Below are 22601 nucleotides of genomic sequence, written 5' to 3' on the forward strand. Positions count from 1 at the left end.
TGTTATTTTTATATATTAAAGAACTTTAACTTGATTTATTAACTTTGTTAATCATGTGTTTCAACTACCTTTTTGTGGTCAAGGTACCACAGTATAGGGCAGCATGGTGGCGTAGTGGTTAGCATTGCTGTCTCACGGCGCCGAGATCCCAGGTTCGATCCCGGCTCTGGGTCACTGTCCGTGTGGAGTTTGCACATTTTACCCATGTTTGCGTGGGTTTCACCCCCACAACTCAAAGATGTGCAGGGTAGGTGGATTGGTCATGCTACATTGCCCCTTAATTGGAAAAAATTAATTGGGTACTCTAAATTTATTTTTAAAAAGTTAGCACAGTATGATCAGTCTTATTTGCTGCTAAGTAGTGCCTTTGGCCTTAAAATCTTAATTTTAAAATTGTGGGGTCCAATTTATTCACAAAATTTGTAATTGCAGATGTCAATTTTTAAAAATTTTTTTTGTCTCCCTCTCTCTCTCCCCTCATCTCATGTCTTTCCCAATCTTTATCTTGTTTTCTGTACATGATTTAAACCTAATTTATCTTGCCTGCTTTATGCTTTCTAGTTTTGATCCTACATGTTTCGGTGAGGATTCTGCATGCTGATATTTGTTCTGTTCCTAGTAGAAGATGCTATGACCCTAGAATAGACCCCCAAGTTGTTGGTAGGATCTGGCTAGGAATCGGTAATGGTTTAAACAAAGTAGACAAAAGTTTGAGATTTAAGACATTTGCTCAGTGAATAAAGAACAAAGCTACATGATTCCAAATTTTTGAACCACCAAAAATAAACTTTACTGTTTAAGGTCAAAAAGATCAAACAAATTACAATACCAAAATCTGCTCTAACATTCAGGATAATAATGAGGTAAAAGTAAAGTCTCCATAGTCCCAGATGACGATAGGCTGCTTTCCCCTTTGAGGGGGAGAGTTAACTGGCGGTGATTTAACCTGAGGGTCACCACACCTCAGGTGAGGGACAAGGTTGAGAAGGCGGGGCCTTCATGACTTATGAGGTACATTTGAATTAACAAGCCAACCATGGTTGAACGCACCATGCTACACAATAAATGCCAAATGTGACCAAAACAGATTCCATGAATTTCACAATAACCCACCAGTAAAACAGTTAGTCAACCAGTCTTGCTGAAGCTCTGTCTCATGGGGGAATCCAGTCTCCACCTCTGAAGATCTCACTTCGCAGGATTTCTGTCTTGCTTTCCAGGATTCCACTCCCATGGATTCCTGAGTAGACTCAACTTAAAAGCACCATTTCAGCTCTGCGGCTGTGTCGTGCAGAACGCAACTGCTCCAAATGGCCAGCAGCATAGTCGCCAACCTTGGGCTGCCTTTCTGGATCTTCAGGGCTCTGGAGCCCCCTCTTTGTCCCATGCCTAGACCTCTCCCTCTCCCTTATTCTTCTCCCTGTGACACTTGTCAATGGTGATCCGCACCCGGTCACGTGGCCTGAGTGTTTGCTCCCTTCTGCACAAGTGCACCGGGACGGACCTCGACCCAATGAATGTAAAAGTGCCAATCTGCACATGTGCAGTCTACTCCCGGCCTGCGCGGTTCACGGGTGGTCCAAGGTTCGTCGGGACTTGGAATTCCTGCGCAATCAAGATGAAGGTAAATTGAGTTTCATAACTTGGAAGCCCCGCCTGACCAGGTGCTGAATCTGAGCAGATCGATGCTTGGAAGTATGCAGAAACTTTGTGGGCACTTGTCAGCAAGGTGACCAATGAGCACTGTTACTTCATCAGTGACCAGAAAATCCGGCCAATGTATGTGATTGAGTGGACTTTCATCATCTTGCTCAAACCAGTGCATCATGGCTGGATAGAGTAGTTCGATGGAGACTTGCTGTTCAACTATTTACTCTGTTCTATAAATTACACTAAACCCACATACACAGCCAATGCAACTGTTTTAAAAAAAAAATATATCCATAAGGTTGCTGAAATTCTTTCATAAATTCTTTTTCTTACCGTTTGTTCTTTCATCAGATTCCCTTGAGGAATTTGGCAATGTCTGTACTGTCACTATTAATTTCTTTTTTCTCTCCCCTAGAGTAGGGAGTAGCTACTCAATTTGTTTTGCTCGAGATATTTTTGTGCATTTCTGTTCTGGGAACAGCAAGCTAGTAACTAGAAAAAAGTGTGAGCAACATAAAGCCCAAAGCAGTAAGCTGTGTTATGAGATCTAAGGGTGATGCCACTAGAATCTATTCATATTGATGGTTGAATATAACAGCTGAGCTGGACTTGGAGGCCTGAAGCTGGAGGTTTTCTAGTTGTTCTGAAGGCAGTGCAGAGAAACAGTCCTGTTATTTTTCTGTAATTGTGCCAATGAGGAATATGCAATGATATTGTCCACTTAAAAGGGGAGTGGAGGATCCCTGTGTACTTGAACACACAAACAGGGTTATATCACTTCACCACCTGCCCACATTGATTTGGAAAGAGCTGAAGGAACAGTGCTCTCCAATCCTCCTACACGGAGCTTCCCCACAGCAGCACAATGAAGAAAATCTGCAGTGGAATCCCACATTCCAGCATTTCTTTGAACAGGGTGTTGGGCTTTGCTCACAACATTTAAAACAAAAAGTCTTGTCACGTTTTATGCCGTTTTGCAGGTTATGTAGAACCATTACCGTATAACCGTGTAAAGACAAATCACGAAGTGTAATCCTGGGCACACTGCATTGTGTGAACACTGACCAACTAGAGTTTGAAGGTGGGCCACATCACCACCCTCTTGTTTACAGCAGTAAGATTGTTATATCTATGAATGACTAGCCCAATAGCCCACTATTTCATTGCGCACACATCTTGTACTTGCATTTACTTCCATCATCAAACTTTGTGGTAGCATTTCCAGACACAGCTGAGGTGGCTCATTTTGAGTTTCCTCTTCTCATATTCTCCACTTTCCCACAAAACTTTACAACCAGAAGAGTGGATGAGCCACTTGCCCAAGGTTTCTGTAATGCAACTAGTCCGTATCTGTGCAAGCAGCTTATACATTGACCTCTGGTTGTTCCACTTTCTCATGCAAGGTCTTGTGGGCTTTGTTTGTCATTGTTACCCCTGATTGGCCAATATACACAACCTAACATCTCAAACTGTTCGCCACGCAAACTCCCACCACCACATGCCCGATAATCAGATATGAAAAGCACTGACAATACCCACAGTCTTATTCACTCTAGAATGATCTTTATCCGTTGTGTGGTTCCACTGGAGTGTGCCTCACCAGGGCTATTTTCCACCCTGGACATGTTGGGCCAGACTGTTTATTTTGAGTCTGGTTGGAGGAAATAAGAGTATATGTCCCCAAAAATGTTTTTTCATGAGTGCCTGGGGATTAATCTTTAACACATGAAGGATAATCCGGGAGAGTTTGCAACCTAATTCTGATAAATATTTGAAATCCTGTTTGTAAGTCGCCTCCACATCTCACTGGGGGGTTTTCCTCAACTCGAGGTTTGAGTCTGTTGTAAACTTATTGACAGAAATTTATCACCGTTCAATTGGTCAATTACTCCATCGCCATTATACCATGTGATGATCAGGATCATAGAAAAAAATGTTGGTGCCCCTTAGGTTTCATTGTCCAGCAATTCCTCTGTAATGGTTTCATACTGCTGGTCAATTCCGTTCAATTGCGAAGCTATAGTTGTTGCACAACTGCTGATCTTACAGTGAATCTTCATAATGCTTACTTAAAACATAATCTATGTGCCTTAAAGTAAAATGTTAATTTTGGTTAACTAAATCACTGATCTGTTAATTTTTTTTTTATAAACTGCATATTTGTATACAAAGGATACTGCAATAAGCAAACCCAGAGAGGTGTTCCGGCTATCAGCAGAGATTAAATCTTGTGATACCTTGGTCTGCGCTTCTTTGCATTTTACGTCACCTACATGGGCAGCCTTGTCAGATGGAACAGGAAAGCTGTATCTCCTCCGAACAAGCAAACGTGGAGCAAATAATATTGAGAAGTGGGAGGTGAGTTACATTTATTTAAGCAGATGAGTTATGAATATTTATAACAGGGCGGCATGGTAGCACAGTGGTTAGCGCTGTTGCTTCACAGTGCCAGGGTCCCAGGTTCGATTCCCAGCTGGGTCACTGTCTGTGCAGAGTCTGCACGTTCTCCCCGTGTCTGTGTGGGTTTACTCCGGGTTCTCTGGTTTCCTCCCACAAGTCCCGAAAGACGTGCTGTTAGGTGAATTGGACATTCTGAATTCTCCCTCTGTGTACCCGAACAGGCGCTGGAATGTGGCGACTAGGAGATTTTCACAGTAACTTCATTGCAGTGTTAATGTAAGCCTACTTGTGACAATAAAGATTATTATTACAACTTCCATTATTTTATATTGTGGTTTGGGCTTTGTTTTTAGAGGGAAGATAATCTCTTCCAGCTTTTGAGGGAGCGAGCAGCGAGAAGAAAAGGCATCAACATCTTTTGTAGGGTTTATGCAAAAGTCACACTTGGACTTTATTAAAAAATAAATCTATGCCCTGAATTTGTGACATTGTAGAAAAGAGCACCTTCAAACCCCATGAATTAGAATTTCAGTGGTTCTTGCCCGATCTTTCATTGTAACTAGAACAGAGGATCGGTTGAAACAATATTTGTGCCATTTCTCTGGGCTGTCTGATAGATTTTAGTGCAACTGGATGTGGACAGTGGTGGTGGGATTATGTATCTCCGTTCTGTCAAACACGATATTCCTTTATATTTGCAACACCTTATGGAACGGCTCATTGGCGAACAATGATACGAACTGCTGTTATAACAGCTTGTGGTCAGATATTTCAACTGTCTCGTTTTAACTGCCATTGTCCCACTACTCTCCCTAATCAATTAGTTTCCGAAGATTTGTTTTAGAGTGAACATGTTTCTTGGGGAACTATGTTTGTGTATTTTAACCTTTCCAATGGGTTAGAGATCAATGTCTGAAAGACCTATAAAGGGATTATTTTCTGCCTGCGAGGGAAAAACCTTTTGGGATTTCCACAGTGAAAATGACTGACCTGTTTGTGAATTATATTACTTTGTGGCTAAAATGTCAAATCATTGCAAATTAATCAAAAGGTGCAGTGAAATTTGTACCAATTCTGCCTTCATGCAGTTGTTAGTGCCTCAGTGGAGAAATGAAGAAAAGTTTAGTTTAAAGTCATGGAACAGGCAGTTTTAAACTCCAAGGTAGTAGTTGCACTTACTTGGTGATACAAATTTTTGTGCTTGAGAATGCTTAAATCTAATGTTCTGATTTTCTGACCACTTTCCTCCTCTTACAGATAATGTTTCAGCAAGAACTCGGGGAACCTTTTGTGATAGTCCATAGCCACTCTTACCTGAAAGCAGGTGCCCACTCCGTGGATGTTGTTTTACTCCAAACCGAGACGGATGAGTCAGATGTCCAAGGAATTGGGTTCCATTCAGCTGTAGATTGGCTGACCATCACTAGTTCAAACAGCGGTAAGTCATAATACCGATAATGATTGTGGGAAGCCATCCGAGAAGATGTCGCTGAATACAAATTAAGAGCAATTGTTGCTCCTTCACTCCAGACATGTGAATTTCCATGAGACAAAGCTATAATATTGTGAATTGCCATCTAGAAGCTCTTTGACACTAGTGAGAAGAAATAACTGGTTTAATACTATTTCTAGCAAAGCAGCCAAGGATCAAATTATACACTTCTGATGATGTATACATTATTTATTCATATTTCCAAATATAGTTCTGTATTTTAGAGATTGAAATTTCTGCTCACTATTGTTGGTTGAGTTCAGTCTCATTATTGTATGATTCTCAATAGAGTTTATTTAGATTCATAGATATCTGCAATTGATTTCAATCTGTTCGTGTGCAAATGTGTTAAGCTCCGAGACCAGAACATGAAGGTTTTACAGCAGTCATGAATGAATGAAAATGAAAATCGCTTATTGTCACAAGTAGGCTTCAATGAAGTTACTGTGAAAAGCCCCTAGTCGCCACATTCCGGCACCTGTTCGGGGAGGCTGGTACGGGAATTGAACCGTGTTGCTGGCTTGCCTTGGTCGTCTTTAAAAGCCAGCGATTTAGCCCAGTGTGCTAAACCAGCCCCAGATCTAAATCCTATGATTAGATCAGTGTCTTGGAATGACTCCAGGGTGCTTGTCCTTTTCTTTTGCAACATCCAAGATTTTATGGGTTGGATTTATTTTGTATTCAGATGTTTATATGCCTTCAGCATCTGTTGGTACAGATGTTAAGTACCAGTGTTCTGGATGACATTCAAGCTGATGCATCAGCAATTGTACAAGGTCGAGAAACAATTTGCAGTTGGTTTATAGGCAGTTATACAGCCAGTATGTCGTCTACTCCTGTTAATTCAGAGCAATTTTCATGCTTCAAAAAAATTCATATTAGCCAACCGTAAGCATGTAAGAATTTGAATGAAGTAGCTCACCAAATCTCTAGGGTAAAAAATAAAAAGGTTAGTGGGAGGGATGTTAGATTTCTGTGGCACAAGTTTCTTATTTTTCCAAGACGCACTTCAAATATTTGATCATTTATTTTTCCCTTGGTTTCCTTGTATTCCTTGTATGTTCTGACACTGCCCTTATTCCGCTGCACTTGGGGAGGACTGAATTAGACAGATTTTTGATCAATGAGGGAGTCGGGAATTATGACAGGAAAGGGGAATTGAGGCCATTTTCAGATCAGTCGTGATCTTGCAGAATGGCGGAGCAGGCTCAAGGGGCCCGAGTGGCCTACACCTCCTAATTTGTTTGTGTTCTTGTTTTGTGTTCGTTAGATCGGTGAGCACAGGGGGAATGGGCAGCTGGGACTTGGTGCAAGTTAGGTGATGGGTGCGGGCTTAAGTTCGTAGCAGGTGAAAGATGGGAAGCCAGTCAGGCGAACATCGGAATAGTCCAATCTGGAGGTAATAAAAGCAGTTGTGAGGGTTTCAGCAGCAGGTGTGTGGAAGCATGGGTGGTGATGGGCAATGTTATGTTGGTGGGCATAGGTATAAGTTGTTGCCTTTGGGAGATGAGTGCTGTGACGGAAGGTAAGCAGCTAAGGGAAGATAAATAATTTCTTTATGCCACTATTTGCAACTCATTTGATTATATTGGGATAACTTCATGGCGATATATGCACAGGATCCTTCTGCGTTCTGTCTGCCTGAAAATAACTATATTGAGCACCTGCACGTGCTTCGACTAAGTCTTGCTGCCAGACATATTAAATCTGGATGACAGATGGTCTTGTGCTTCTGTGCTTTAATCAAGTAACATCATAAAGTGGCACATGTTGTGTGATGAATATTCCATTGAAATGGCCAGGATAGTACATTTTGCGCAAAACGCTCCCGGGTAACTGGTCCACATCGTGTAATAACCAACCCAACTAGGGACTTCTCCAGCTTGTGATAGTCGGTGGTCTCTGCCTGGGCATCCATGGTATTACTACACTTGGTTCCTGTCTCCCAGGATGGGGGAAAGAAAGAAAAGTGAGGCTTCCCCCTTCTGATTGAAGTAAAGTGACCCCTGAACACAAATGGATATGAAACGAGGATAAGATTGGAGTTTGCTGAGGCGCTCCCAAAGAATTAATAACTTACTGGTACTAATTTCTTGGGGTCACAATTGAAGAATGGTCCCTTGGACAAAGGGCCAGAGGATGCCTGCAGTAACAAAGATTCTCTGAGTTATTGTGTGGAGGACAGAAGGCGAGGAAATGTCTTTAGGTTTACAGGGAGCAATAGGACTTCTCACTTGCGCCCAGTAAAAAGCAAAGAGTGAAATTTCTCATGTGTTTGCAGAGAGCAACAAATATGAAGTTTCAAGGCACCGAACTCTGCACGGAAAACTAGCTCCGCACTATGCAGCGGTAGAGCAGGATGGCTCCAGCCTGATTATCGCTTCTGACAAACCTTTCAAGTTTGTGCAGATTGACGGGAAACCTGTGGAGGAGCAGAAGTTGCAGAAGATGGACACCAGCCAGAAAAAAGGTCAGATTAACCTGCAGTGTGTACATTCCCAGCAGTTTCTTGTTTATTTTCTCCATTTCTGATTTATAGCACAGAATTGCGCACATATCGCAACAGGTCCATGTCCTTTTATGCTCTACATGAGGCACCTCCCACCCCTTCTCCTATTACCCTTGCACTATATCCTTCTATTACTTTCTCCCTCATGTGTTTATCTAGCTTCCCTTCCAGGCTGTCTGCTGGCATGGTGGTAATGTCATTGGACGAGTAACCCAGAGACCCAGGCGTTCTTGGTGCTTGGGTTCAAATCCAACCATGGCAGCTGGCAGTGAATTAATTAATTGTTATCTTGCATTTATTTAAGGTTTTGCAATTGTTTTGTGTTTAAGTTTACAATTTGTGAACGTTTATAAAGAAGCTCCGATCCCATTAGGCTTTTAATTGCTATAGGCACTGCCAGTGCGCATCAAACAACCTCTGGCTAATGGCACCACCAGAGAATTCTCCTAAGCAGAGATTCAGTGAGAAATGCTGACTGAGTCGACAAAGTATTTTAGCTGTAAAATCCCACAATGGATTTCTGTGGCATGAAATTAGTTTCCTTATAAAGACACTTCCCAGCAATGAATTGTCTTGCATCCTTCTGTTTTTCATGACTTTGATGGCTGGGAAGTATAAAGTAATGTTGATGGGAGGGAGTGCACTTTTCTGAAATACCAGAGATGTGCCCTGGGCACAAAGCATCAGATTGGAATTTTACACTTCAGAGCACCAGCTCATTGTCTAAGCTCACTTAGGAGGGATCTAAAGTTCAGGCATATGTGGGACTGTATTCCAGTGAGGTATAAATTGCAGAGGATGGCCGCAGCCTTTCCTCTTAGCTTAATTGCTCCTACTGTAATGTAATTCTGAAATGAAATGAATGCCAGCAGACAGCTTGGAAGGGAAGCTAGATAAACACAAGAGGGAGAAAGTAAGAGAAGGATATAGTGCAAGGGTAATAGGAGAAGGGGTGGGAGGTGCCTCATGTAGAGCATAAAAGGACATGGACCTGTTGCGATATATGTGCAATTCTGTGCTATAAATCAGAAATAGAGAAATGAATTCTCCATTAGCATACCTAAGCTTGTCTTCACAATGCGTGGAGAATACAGACTTTACAAGGCCAGTGACTTGTCCAATAGCGTTTCTGACCCTTGAATGCGTTTGCTATAACCAATAAACCGGCACCAACAGCCTATTATATATTTTGTTTCCCCAAATAATTATTGATGGCTGTTCTGCTTCACTGGATTACCACTGTAGTTTTTCCTACACTGATCTCAGCATGAAACATGCGTAGTACTAGAATACGGGACGCACTGACAGCAAGAATGACTTATTCTTTTGTATGTTGAAAGAAAACTCGAAACTGAATTTCAAACTATTTGTATCAGCAGGATATGATTGTACTTTTGGATTTGCAATTTTAGCTGAACCATAGGACATGGGGTACTGAATAATAAATACTGTAGTTTGTGCAAAGTGCGTCTCTGGCAGATAAATTACAGACTGGTGAAATGTTCGTGTACAAGCCATTTAACGTTACGAAACTGAATTAAAAAAGGCGCAGGGATGCTTCTGCTGGATTTCCAAATTAACAGTTGAACATCAAGTCCTGTGCAGTTCTTTCAGTCAACCATTTGGGTCACTGTCTTTGCGGAGTCTGCACTTTCTCCCCGTGTCTGCGTGGGTTTCTTCTGGGTGCTCCGGTCTCCTCCCTCAGTCCAAAGATATGCAGGTTAGGTGGATTGGCCATGATAAATTGCCCTCAGTGACCAAAAAAGGTTAGGAGGGGTTACAGGGATAGGGTGGAAGTGAGGGCTTAAGTGAGTCGGTGCAGACTCAATGGGCCGAATGGCCTCTTTCTGTACTGTATGTTCTATGTATCTATGTATTTCGCAATGATTATTTAAAACTGCAGCTTGTTGTGATTTGACTCGCATACATTGATAATTCAGATTACCCCACTGTTTGGCAGCGTTAATAATCTTCATGTGCTGTCTGCTAATGCTTTTAATAGCTCACCTATTGAAAGTTGACACCGTGCTCACTTAGTACATCTGTAATGTTATTGCTGATATGTGATTTGAAGTGGTTGAAATCCCGTCATAACTTTTTTAAGGAAATTGTTTTTTCACTGACTTGTTGATCTGAACTGCTCTTGTGTAGAAATATTGAATATGGTCCCAGGTGCTTTAAAGCAGATGGAATGGGATCAGAATAAATCGGAGGATCACTGCCAGATTGCTTTGTGATCTCCTGCACTTATCCAGATGCCATTGGAGGAATGACAGCAGGCCCCACCTGGCTTGGCTGCAGGACGTGTCGGGCCAGAGAGAAGACAAAAAATAGGGCCTGATGGGGCATTTTAAAAAAAAAAAAATCATAAATGTTCTTCTGTCTTAAGAAAAATTTCTATCCCTTTCGAAAGGCTCTTAAGCTCTTGCTTAATAAGGGGTTCAGGGGTTATGGGGAGAAGGCAGGAGGATGGGGACGAGAAAAATATCAGCCATGATTGAATGGTGGAGAAGACTCGATGGGGCGAGTGGCCTAATTCTGCTGCTCTGTCTTATGGTCTAAGCCTTTCATATTAAACAATTAGCCCTTATTCCCATTGCCATTTTGAAGCAGCATTGTGCAGCAATTCTGATACTTTTTTCTCTTCCTATCACTAGTCCATTATAGTCCATAGAATCCCTACGTGCAGAAGGAGTCCATTCGGCCCATCAGGTCCACACCGACCCTCTGAAAGAGCGCCCTATCTAGACCTACTCCCCCACCCTATTCCCATAATCCCACATAACCTGCACATCTTTGGACACTAAGGTGTAATTTAGCATGGCCAATCCACCTAACCCAAGGTGTGATTTAGCATGGCCAGTCCACTTAGCCTGCACATCTTCGGACTGTGTCATAAAAGTCACTCGTAACTGCCAGAAAATATTTTCTTGCTCCATGTATTTTTTTGTTCAATTTATTTTTTCCTAACCCGTTTTTTTTTTAGATATTTATGTCCAGTTTCACTGGAACGAAGGAAACTTCACTTAAATCATTGGTCAGAAATGTTTCTTTAGTTTGCGCTCCTGAATTATGTGCTTGATTGCAACTCCATCCAATACCTTGAACATCCACTCCCTCCACCAGAAACACACGATGGCTGCAGTGCACAATATCTGGAAGGTACACTGCGGTAACTTATCAAGGCTTTTTGGACAGTACTTCCAAACCTGCGATCTCTACTACCTCGAAGGACAATGATGTGGAGATGCCGGCGTTGGACTGGGGTGAGCACAGTACGAAGTCTTACCTGAGGAAGGAGCAGCGCTCCGAAAGCTAGTGACATCGAAACAAACCTGTTGGACTTTAACCTGGTGTTGTAAGACTTCGTACTAGAAGGACAATGGCAACAGGTGTATGAGAAAGCCATCGTCTGCAGCTTCCCCTCCAGGGCATACCATTCTGACTTGGAACTGTATTGCTGTTGCTTCATTGTCACTGGGTCAAAATTCTGTAACTCCCTCCCTAACCGAACTGTGGGAGTACCTACACCACATGGATTTCAGCAGCTCAACAAGAACAACTCACCACCACCTTCTCAAAAGCAATTAAGGATGGGCAATAAATACTGTTTTTTCCAGTGATGCCACATTCCAAGAATGATTAAAAAAATTGTGACCTCATGAAAGATTTCTGGAGGCTGCAAAAGGAGCTTAAAAAGAATAATACACTTCTAAATGCACTAAAATCATTCTGTGTTAATTTGCACATTGTTTCTTTCCCCTCTCTCTTGGGCCTTCATCTGCAGAATGAGTAATGCATCCTGTGATTAAGAAACAAACCAAAGTCCATCAGTATCCTAGGTTACTAAGGCATTTCAAAAAAGATGTTAGAGAAATAGTTATTAGCGCTTAAACTGTGAGACCGAACTGCAGGAGAAACCACTAATGGTTGGCTTGAAGGCAATCGTACATCAATGCCAGAAAACCTAAAGAGAAATGAAGTTTTGGAGAACGTGTGCTAAAGCCAATAACTTCAGATGTAATTGTAATTATTTCTGCCATTGATCCACATCATATGGTTTTCCTCTGAAGAACCTTGGCGTTCTCGGCACGGACTTTGAGCACTTGCTCTTTAGGAAGGAATGAATGAATTTGGTAAGAATCCTAGGCAACCAAGAGCAACTGCTTTGCTGAACTGTGAGAAACGCGTGTACACTCGCCTGTTCTGTGCAGCAGCAAGTTCTTTAATTCTTAGAATGGACAAACTACAAAAAGTATTGCATTTTCAAGCCAAAGGAGAAAACTGTTAAAAACTATTCTGCAGATATATTCCGGAGAATTACAGACAACATTGGAACCCGGCAATATCGGAGAGGAACCTTCTTAGCTCCAAGGAAATTGATCTTTGGTCTTGAGTTGCTCAAGAAAGGTTGTATTGACAGCAAAACTTTGATTCTGGTAAAATCTGTTGTGTCTGAAGGTCAGACTGTTGTTAAATAACTATTGTATCTTTTTCAATCCTTAAGCTTTCATATCACGAACTACAGAGAAAGATATCCCTATTTCTTGTCACTTCCCAGTAATGGCAGTTGCAGAGCAGCAGTTTGAGGGCCTTGGATCAGTCAAACTTGCAGTCCATGAAATGTACACCAAGCAATTAGTGCTTGTGGCAATCCATTTCTTTTTGCCCTTTCTCCAGAAGCGACAGGATCATGTTGGGGAATGGTTTCCATTTGGTCATCCAAGTAACTATTTTTCACCGAGTGAATTCCTCTTCCTGAAGTCACAATCTGACATTTGGCTGCTGATGTTGTACGTGGGTATTGACGGGTTACTCAGCTGAGGATGGTTGTGTGTGTGTGGGTGTGTGTGTGGTGGGGGCGGGGGTGATGGTGGTCACTGGACGGGGATGAACTGCACCGCAACAACTGACCAAGGCTCCTTCAGGAACACCTCCCAAACCTGCAACCTCCACCGCCTAGAACAACAAACTTATTTGAACTCCACTAACTCTCAGTCACACACCATTCTGAGTTGGGAGTACATCCCTGCTTCCTCCTTTGCCTCTGAGTCAAAGTCTTGCAACTGCATGCTGAACAGCTCTGGCAGTACCTTTGCCACATGGTACTGCAGCAATTCAAAACTTCAAGCACTTCTTGAAGGAACTAGTGAAGGGTAAGAAAATGTTAATGATGCCCAAGTGCCAAGAATGAATTCAAAAATCCTGACCTCTGCCAGCCACGGCATTTATGAATCTGGTTAACGGTGACCTCCAGGATGCTGATGGCGGAGTCTTTGGCCATGGTGATCCTGTTGGATGTCAAGGGTGATTGGTTGGATTCTCTTTTGTTGCAGTTGATCGTTGCCTGGCGCTCTTGGGTTACCAATATTACTTGCCACTTATCAGCGCAAGTCCGTTTGTTGTCGAGGTTTTGTTGCTTCAATCATTGACTGCCTCATTAACTGAGAAATTGAACACTACTCAAACGCTGCAACCAGTCCACATCAGATACCATTTCCCTGGCCCTACACTAATCCCTAGACCATCTTGAAAACAAGGACTCCTACATCAGACTCCTATTTATTGACTACAGCTCCGCCTTCAACATCATAATCCCAGCCAAGCTCATATCAAAGCTCCAAAACCTAGGACTTGGCTCCCCGCTCTGCAACTGGATCCTCGATTTTCTGACCAACAGACCACAATCAGGAAGAATGAACAACAACACCTCCTCCACAATAGTCCTCAACACCGGCGCCCCGCAAGGCTGCGTACTTAGCCCCCTACTCTACTCCCTGGACACACACGACTGCGTGGAAAAACTTGGTTCCAACTCCATCTACAAGTTTGCTGACGATACGACCATAGTGGGCTGGATCTTGAATAACGATGAGTCTGAATACAGGAGGGAGATAGAGAACCTAGTGGAGTGGTGTAGCGACAACAATCTCTCCCTCAATGCCAGCAAAACTAAAGAGCTGGTAATTGACTTCAGGAAGCAAAGTACTGTACACACCCCTGTCAGCATCAACGGGGCCGAGGTGGAGATGATTAGCAGTTTCAAATTCCTAGGGGTGCACATCTCCAAAAATCTGTCCTGGTCCACCCACGTCGACGCTACCACCAAGAAAGCACAACAGCGCCTATACTTCCTCAGGAAACTAAGGAAATTTGGCATGTCCACATTAACCCATACCAACTTTTACAGATGCACCATAGAAAGCATCCTATCGGGCTGCATCACAGCCTGGTATGGCAACAGCTCGGCCCAGGACCGCAAGAAACTTCAGAGAGTCGTGAACACCGCCCAGTCCATCACACAAATCTGCCTCCCATCCATTGACTCCATCTACACCTCCCGCTGCCTGGGGAAAGTGGGCAGCATAATTAAAGATCCCTCCCACCCGGCTTACTCACTCTTCCAACTTCTTCCATCGGGCAGGAGATACAGAAGTCTGAGAACACGCACGAACAGACTCAAAAACAGCTTCTTCCCCGCTGTCACCAGACTCCTAAATGACCTTCTTATGGACTGACCTCATTAACACTACACCCTGTATGCTTCACCCGATGCCAGTGCTTATGTAGTTACATTGTATATGTTGTGTTGCCCTATTATGTATTTTCTTTTATTCCCTTTTCTTCTCATGTATTTAATGATCTGTTGAGCTGCTCGCAGAAAAATACTTTTCACTGTACCCCGGTACACGTGACAAACAAATCCAATCCAATCCAAATATCAGCGAGCAGCTCCTTTCTGACAGGAGAGAAGGTAATTGATGAAGCAGCTGAAGATGTTTGACTTACGATACTACCCTGAGGATCTCTTACAGCAACATCCTAGGGCTGAGATGAATGTCTTCCAAGAATGCAACCAACTTCCATTTTGCTCGATATGACTCCAAACAGTGGATAGCTTCCCCCCTGATTCCCGTTGACCCACACTCGGTCATATGCTGCCTTGACATCACGGATGTACTTTAAGTGGGGGTTGCTGAACAGTGATTTGATTGAGGACCCTGACTGTTTCCCTCTGTTAATCCTTTAACTCGGTGTTGGAGACATTCATAGATGATGACTACAAGAGCAAGTTCACCTTGGCTCAGACCTTCAATAGCTGCACAGCTGGGTTACTCTCTGTGATAGCCCACGTTGGGTCTTTTCAGGGAAGCAAGTTGTGTTTGTTTTAAATATATCTATATTTCATAGTCTTAATGTATGCAGATTTTTAAATACGTGGCATTCATGTATTAATGGATGATAATTTCATGTTTGAAAAAATTTGACACTTCTATAATCAAAGTCAACAAAATACCGACCAAAGGTAAAATACTGTAAATGGTGAAAACCTGGAATAAATTACTGGAAACACTTTGTATTTCAGTTCACATCTCTGGAAAGAGGAAGGAAGAGTAAACTTTTCAGGTTGATGACCTTTAACCAGATTTCCCTCGATATGGGTGGCACAATGGTTAGCACTGCTGCCTCGCAGCATGAGGGACCCAGGTTCGATTCCAGCCTTGTGTGACTCTCTGCGTGGAGTTTGCACATTCTCCCCGTGTGTGTGTGGGTTTCCTCCGGGTGCTCCGGTTTCCTCCCACAGTCCAAAGATGTGCAGGTTAGGTGGGGTTATGGGGATAGGGTGGGGGAGTGAGCCTAGGTAGGGTGCTCTTTCAGGGGGTCAGTGCAGACCCGTTGGGCCGAATGGCCTCCTTCTGCACTGCAGGAATTCTATGGACATATATTTGATAAGTCCACATGGAGGGTTGCGAGAGAGAAAGCAAATCAGACAACTCATTTTGTAAATGATTCCTGATTTATTGGGGTATAATCCACTAATTTGCCAAAGCTCTTACAATTAATGAATCATAAATAGAAGTCCAATAATTTGGCTTTTTAAAGCAAATTCCTTTTGATAATAAATGCCAGTGTAAGTGTGATTGTATTACTGGAAGCAACTGAACCAGCGACTGTTTCCACGTGATTGTGGTAACTCTGCTTGTCTAATCTCGGGTCTCAAACACAGAGTTTACATTGTTTATATTAACTCCACAACAAGTTGCTGAGATGATGAATTTTTTTTTTTTAACAAAATATGTAATCCCCATTAATGAAGTTTTAAAATGGATTGAATCTTCTGGCAAAAGGCATCGTGAAATATTTCCTGTAAAGATCAGCTTAGTGTCAAAGTGTCTTGCATGTTTGCCAGTGGTCAGATTAAAATGAAATTGTTGCGGTAATGAAGAAACCTAATGATGCAAAGAGGGATGCTCTGCATTATTTTCTAGAATTTATTTCGATCATAATTTGGGCTGATCTAACCCATATAAATTCAAATGTCAGCAATGTCCTCTTGCGTAATTGGAGAAAAGCTGTGAGCAAATGCATGTAATCTGTGTGTGCAGCGTTCGGGAACATTTGTATGGAACACTGCACAGCAGAGTGGCACTTTGATGTTTTAAAATATCATATTCATGAAACACTTGCTGCCTTTTATTTCCCTCAACGGTGGTCTAAGAAATAGTTATGGGGTTGCGGGCATGGAGAAGTTAAGGGAGGAGTTGTGGATGCTTTGCCCCAGTTAGTAACGGTGAGAAATTGGATTTTAATTTCACAGAACCGATATATTATTGGCAGCAGACGGATGAAGATCTGACAGTAAACATTCAACTGCCGGATAACACCACAAAACTGAACATAGACTTTCAGTTGTCACCAGGTCACTTGCAAGTTGGATTGAAAGGACACACCGCTTTCGTAGAGGGCCAGTTGTACTCTCCAGTTGACCAGGGCCTTAGCACCTGGACAGTTAATGACAATAGGTAAGTAGCTTCCCCACTCTCGATCTTAATAATTGCAAAAAAGTGGCACTAGAGAAAGTGGCCTATGAGGTGGTTTGATAAAATAGCTGGGGGAAAACTTTCCACTAGCAGGAAGGTAAGTAGCAGAGGACGCAGATGTAAGCTAATTATATGAGTGGTTATGATCCAAATGCACTTCCTGAATGGATGGTGGTAGATTCAATAACTTTCAAAAGGGAATCTTGAAAGGGAGAAACTTGCGGAGTTCTGGAGAAAGGGAATAAAGCTAATTGTCGTGATGGGCTGAATGGCCTCTTTCTGTGCTTTGCAGAAACCTACACCACTGGAGGAGAGTTTTTGTGCCTGTGCTAGCTCTTGGAAAGAGCAGGCACGTTTAGTCCCACGTCCCCAACACTCTAATTCTACATTTAGCTATCAATCTGTAGGGACCAGGAGTACAGATATCTGGGTTTCCTCCGGGTGCTCCGGCTTCCTCCCACAAGTCCCGAAAGATGTGCTTGTTAGGTGAATTTGACATTTAGAGTTCTCCCTCAGTGTACCCGAACAGGCGCCGGAATGTGGCGACTAGGGGCTTTTCACAGTAACTGCAGTATTAATATAAGCCTACTTGTGACACTAATAAAGATTATTATTATGGCTGGAGGAGACCATTTCCCAGGATATCTTTTTTACAATATGTGATTTAAAGTAGATTCCCTTGCAGGAAGAGCTTACCCAGCAGGTATCGGGAATACTTTAGTGGTACAGTAACATAGTGATTTTGTTGCTGGATTGATAACCTAGAGACCTGGACTGATGATGCAGAGAAATGCGTTTAAATCCTACCACTTTAGCTGAAGAATTCAAATGCAATTAATTAAATAAATCTGGAATAAAAAGCTCGTATTAGTAATGGCAACTGTGTAACTACTGGATTGTTATTTAAAACCCATCTGGTTCACTAGTTTCCTTTATGGAAGAAAATCTGCTGATTTTACCTGGCCTGGCCTATCTGTGACCCCAGTCCCACAGAAATGGGATTGATTATTAACTGTCCACTAAAATTTTCGAGCAAGCCCTCAACTTATATTCAAGAAATCATCTCACCACCACCTTCTCGAGAACTAGAGGTGTCCAGATCCCGTCAATGCAAAAAAGAAAAATCGATACCTGAAAATAGGAAGTAAAACAAGAGTGTACTGCCAATATTCCACCAACACATCTCCTGTCCTACTAGGGCGACAACACTCTCTAACTCTGCTACACAAAAATCAAGTGTGCCTACCAACCTAACCCCTGACCGCACTTCGGAAAATCAGACCATAAGACGATGCTCCTTCTCCCGGCATACAAACAGAAACTTCAGCGGGAGAATCCGTTCAAAGGGTCGTTCAGTGCTGGTCCGAGACAACAGGAGAGCTCCTATGTGACCGCTTGGAGTCAATGGACTGATCCATATTTAAGAACTCACCCAGCAATCTAAACGGGTATGCCACCACCGTCACAGACTTTATCATCAAATGTGTAGATGACTGCTTGCCAAAGAAAGTAGTGCGGATGTTCCCCAACCGGAAACCATAGCTCAATCGCGAGATTGACTCCCTACTGAAGGCCAGGTCTGAGGCATTCAAGTCAGGCCACCCTGACCTATACAAGAAATCCAGGTACGACCTCTGCAAAGTCATCAGGGATGCCAAGAGACAATATCAAACCAAGCTAGCGTTACAGACTCTTGTCAGTTGTGACAAGGCTTAAACAACATAACGGGCTGCAACGCCGAGCAGTATCTCCAGCAGCAGCGCACCCTTCCCCGATGAACTCGATGCATTCTATGCTCGGTTCGATTGGAAACTATCAAACCGCTGTCAACTTCCCCGGACACACCCATACCCATCGTCACAGCTTCCGAAGTCAGATCGGCCTTCTTGAAAGTGAACCCTCTGAAAGCGACGGATCCGGACAGGATCCCTGGTCATGCACTCAGATCCTGCACAGACCAGCTGGCAGATGTGTTCGCAGACATCTTCAACCACTCCCTACTCTGTTCCGAGGTCCCCGCCTGCAAGAAGACCACCATCATACTTGTGCCAAAGAAGAACCAGGCAAATGTGCCTCAATGACTATCGTCCGGTGGCCTTGACATCGATTGCAATGTAGTGCTTTTGAGAGGTTGGTCATGAGGCATCAACTCCATACTCCCAGAACGCCTTGATCCACTGCAATTCGCATACCGCCGCAACCGGTCCACAGCAGACGCCATCTCTCTGGCCCGACACGCATCTCGACAACAAGGACTCCTACATCAGACTCCTATTTATTGACTACAGCTCCGCCTTCAACACCATAATCCCAGCCAAGGTCATATCAGAGCTCCAAAACCTGGGACTTGGCTCCTCACTCTGCAACTGGATCCTGGACTTTCTAACCCATAGACCACAATTAGTAAGGATAAACAACAAAACCACCTCCACGATAGTCCTCAATACCGGGGTCCAGCAAGGCTGCGCACTCAGCCCCCTACTACACTCCTGATACACACGACTGTTTGGCCCCACCTCCATCTTCAAGTTTGCTGATGACATGACCGTAGTGGGTCGGATATCGAACAACGTTGAGTCAGAGTACAGGTGGGAGATAGAGAACCTCGTGGAGTGGTGTAACGACAACAATCTCTCCCTCAATGCCAGCAAAACTAAAGAGCTGGTCATTAACTTCAGGAAGCAAAGTATTGTACACACCTTTGTCTGCATCAATAGGGCCAAGGTGGAGATGGTTAGCAACTTCAGATTCCTAGGTATAAACATCACCAACAATTTGGCCTGGTCCACCCACGTCGACGCTACCAACAAGAAAGCACAACAGCGCCTATACTTCCTCAGGAAACTAAGGAAATTCGGCATGTCCACATTGACTCTTGCAAACGTTTACAGATGCACCATAGAAAGCATCCTATCTGGTTGCATCACAGCCTGGTATGGCAACTGCTCGGCCCAAGACCGTAAGAAACTTCAGAGAGTGGTGAACACCGCCTAGTCCATCACACAAACCTGCCTCCCATCCATTGATTCCATCTACACCTCCCGCTGCCTTTGGAAAGCGGGCAGCATAATCAAAGAGCCCTCCCACCCGGCTTACTCACTCTTCCAACTTCTTCCATCGGGCAGGAGATACAGAAGTCTGAGAACACGCACTAACAGGTTCAAAAACAACTCCTTCCCCTTTGTTACAAGACTCTTAAACGAGCCTCTTATGGACTGATCTGATCTCTTCACACATCTTCTCTACTGAGTAGTGCCACACTCGATGCCTTTGTCTAAATAGTGACATTGTGTATTTTATGTTTGTCCTATTATGTATTTTCTTTTCATGTGCGGAATGATCTGGCTTGATGGTATGCAGAACAATACTTTTTATTGTACCTCGGTACATGTGGCAATAAACAAATCCAATCCAAACTCTGTAAAAGTTGTAAATAAAGGCAGTAGAATTATACAGATACCATTTAGAACTAATCAAGGCGCCCGGATCAAAATTTTTAACCGTTGGGACATTCTGCTCTTTCATGTGAATATATCTTTGTGTTCTTTCAACATATGTCCCTCAAGATGACAGCATTTCCAGTAGGATTTCTCAAATTGTGGCCCCAATCAAAATGTTGGCAACTCTCTGGTATTATTTTCTGTTTCATACCGATTTTATGGAGCTGAGATTTGGAGAGAGCTCGTTCAGCTCTGCTATTTACTTAATCAGAGCACCAAGGTTGAGGATGGTGGTGTTTTTATGTTGCATGTGTCCCATGATTCATTGCACCTGGATAGTGGGTAAATACCAGCTGCCGCGCCCAGAATGGCCAGCGTGATCTTCAACGCTTTCTTATCAAATCTTTGTGAGTTAGAGGATCAGAGTTCCTCCATCACCCCCTCCATCACACAGAACACATTGGCATCCCAGTGAATGGCAGGTGGGGTAATGTGGGGCTGCATTATGGGCTGGTTGTTGCTTGGTAGCCTGTCTTTTCAAATTGCAACACCCATCCTTGGTCAGAGCTACTTCCCCTCCCTGACCTCTTCGTTGTTGAGTGACTTGGTCCTCAAATACTGAGAGACAAAGGATCTTAAAATTGTGAACACGAGAACTATGAGCTAATTTTACAATACGTGAAATAGAATTCATTACTGGACTTCGACCTAAGGTAATTCTCTAACATTCTCAAAAATCTTGATTACTTGGGTCCGAGGCTAGGGTTAGGATAGAATGCAATTTTTTGCTGGCTCGAAGAATTATGTTAATTGTGTAATATATTCAAAACTGGGTTCAAATCGGTTATCTGATTCTTTAAAATAGGTAATAGTTAAACCATGAAGATGAGGTTTTTATGTAATATCTCTGCCTTATTGAAAATATTGAGTGGAATGCGATGATTGCGTTATTGGATCCGCCCATTGGCCATTTGCAGCGGCTCCGACAGATTAAATCCCAATCCCCCATCGGGGTTCCTGCACAGGGACTGCCCCCGAGAGCTACCGGCCAGTCACAGTTGACCCCAGCAGGAGGATTGTGGCTGGAACCCCCAGAACAGTGATAAGTCAGGCAGGCCTGGCAAGGGGAGGGAGAGGAGTCCGTGTAAAGTTTGGGTGAGGGGTGTCCTGTGGGGGAAGCCCATCTCCAGGTTCCTTAATTGGGCAAAGCGTGCCCAATAAGGAGGGACTACCCCACCAGGCGTGCCACCCCCAGGCTTCAGTTGGCAGGTTACCCATATGGCGTTACCCCCGCCTGCTCCTGGTTGAATACCAGCAGTGGCAGAATGGGGACTTTAAGTGCCCACTATCTCAATTGGCTTCCAGGCGGGACGGCTGCTCTTTAGCCTTCTCACCCGGTCTTCAGTGAGGGAAGAGTTGGGAAAGTGAAAGGTTCTCCACACTGTGAATTCCCACCTCATTATATGGCCTCTTTCTCCACTCATATTCCTCCCCCCCCCTCCAATCCTCTCCCAATCTGCACCCAGGGATGCGTGGGGTTATTCCATTCTGCCCCAGGCATCCACTACCCTCAAAAGTCACTCTAGCCTGTGTATGATTTGTAATCCCTTTCTGTACACACTGCCATGGGTATGGACAGGGACATCTATAAAATGAAAAACTCACATAAGAAATATCACTTTATGGCTTGTGACAGGAGATAGATGTGGGATAATGGGTTTTGCTTAGTAATATATTTCACAGTGCAGTAAACAAAATAATTTCACAGCTTCAAGGCATTTAATATCCCAGCTTAATTTGGAGTTTAGCTTCTGATTTTACTGTATGCAATTTAACATTCTCCATACATTTGGCAAGGGAGGGTGAATGAGGAACACCTTCCTCATTAAACAACAAAGTAATTTGACCTGTGATTTTTAATTTGGCCTGGGAGGTTCATATGAGTAGAACACAGAGTCAGCAAAGTCTATGGACTTGCAAAGATGTGCAGGTTAGGTGGACTGGCCATGATCCATGTGCGGGGTAACGGGGTTAGGGTGGAGGAATGGGCCTGAATGGAGTGCTCTTTGGGAGGGTCTGTGCAGACTCGATGGGCCGAATTGCCTTCTGCACTATATGGCTTCTATGGAATAGGCTTAAAAATGGAAATAGCTTTATTTCAATTTAGATAGGAAGATATTTATCTTGGCAAATTTTATTCTAAAACTCTTTTCCACCTTTGTTCAATTTTTTTTGTTACATGTTTTATAAATATATGCAGAAAACTGCAGTTTGTGGTAAATAATAGT

At 43.3% G+C, this 22601-nt stretch overlaps 1 protein-coding gene across 1 annotated transcript in view; it reads left to right on the forward strand.

The window, feature by feature from the left end:
- The window catches only part of nudcd1 (NudC domain containing 1), a 122770-nt gene that overhangs the window by 45107 nt on the left and 55062 nt on the right, over positions 1-22601 (forward strand). Inside the window, exons 3-6 of the mRNA XM_072466870.1 lie at positions 3823-4008; positions 5308-5488; positions 7824-8012; positions 16651-16855. Of these exons, the coding sequence (XP_072322971.1) occupies positions 3823-4008; positions 5308-5488; positions 7824-8012; positions 16651-16855 (761 nt within the window). The remainder of the gene's footprint in view (positions 1-3822; positions 4009-5307; positions 5489-7823; positions 8013-16650; positions 16856-22601) is intronic.

Source organism: Scyliorhinus torazame, chromosome 11 (genome assembly GCF_047496885.1).
Source record: "Scyliorhinus torazame isolate Kashiwa2021f chromosome 11, sScyTor2.1, whole genome shotgun sequence".
Lineage (NCBI taxonomy): Eukaryota > Metazoa > Chordata > Chondrichthyes > Carcharhiniformes > Scyliorhinidae > Scyliorhinus > Scyliorhinus torazame.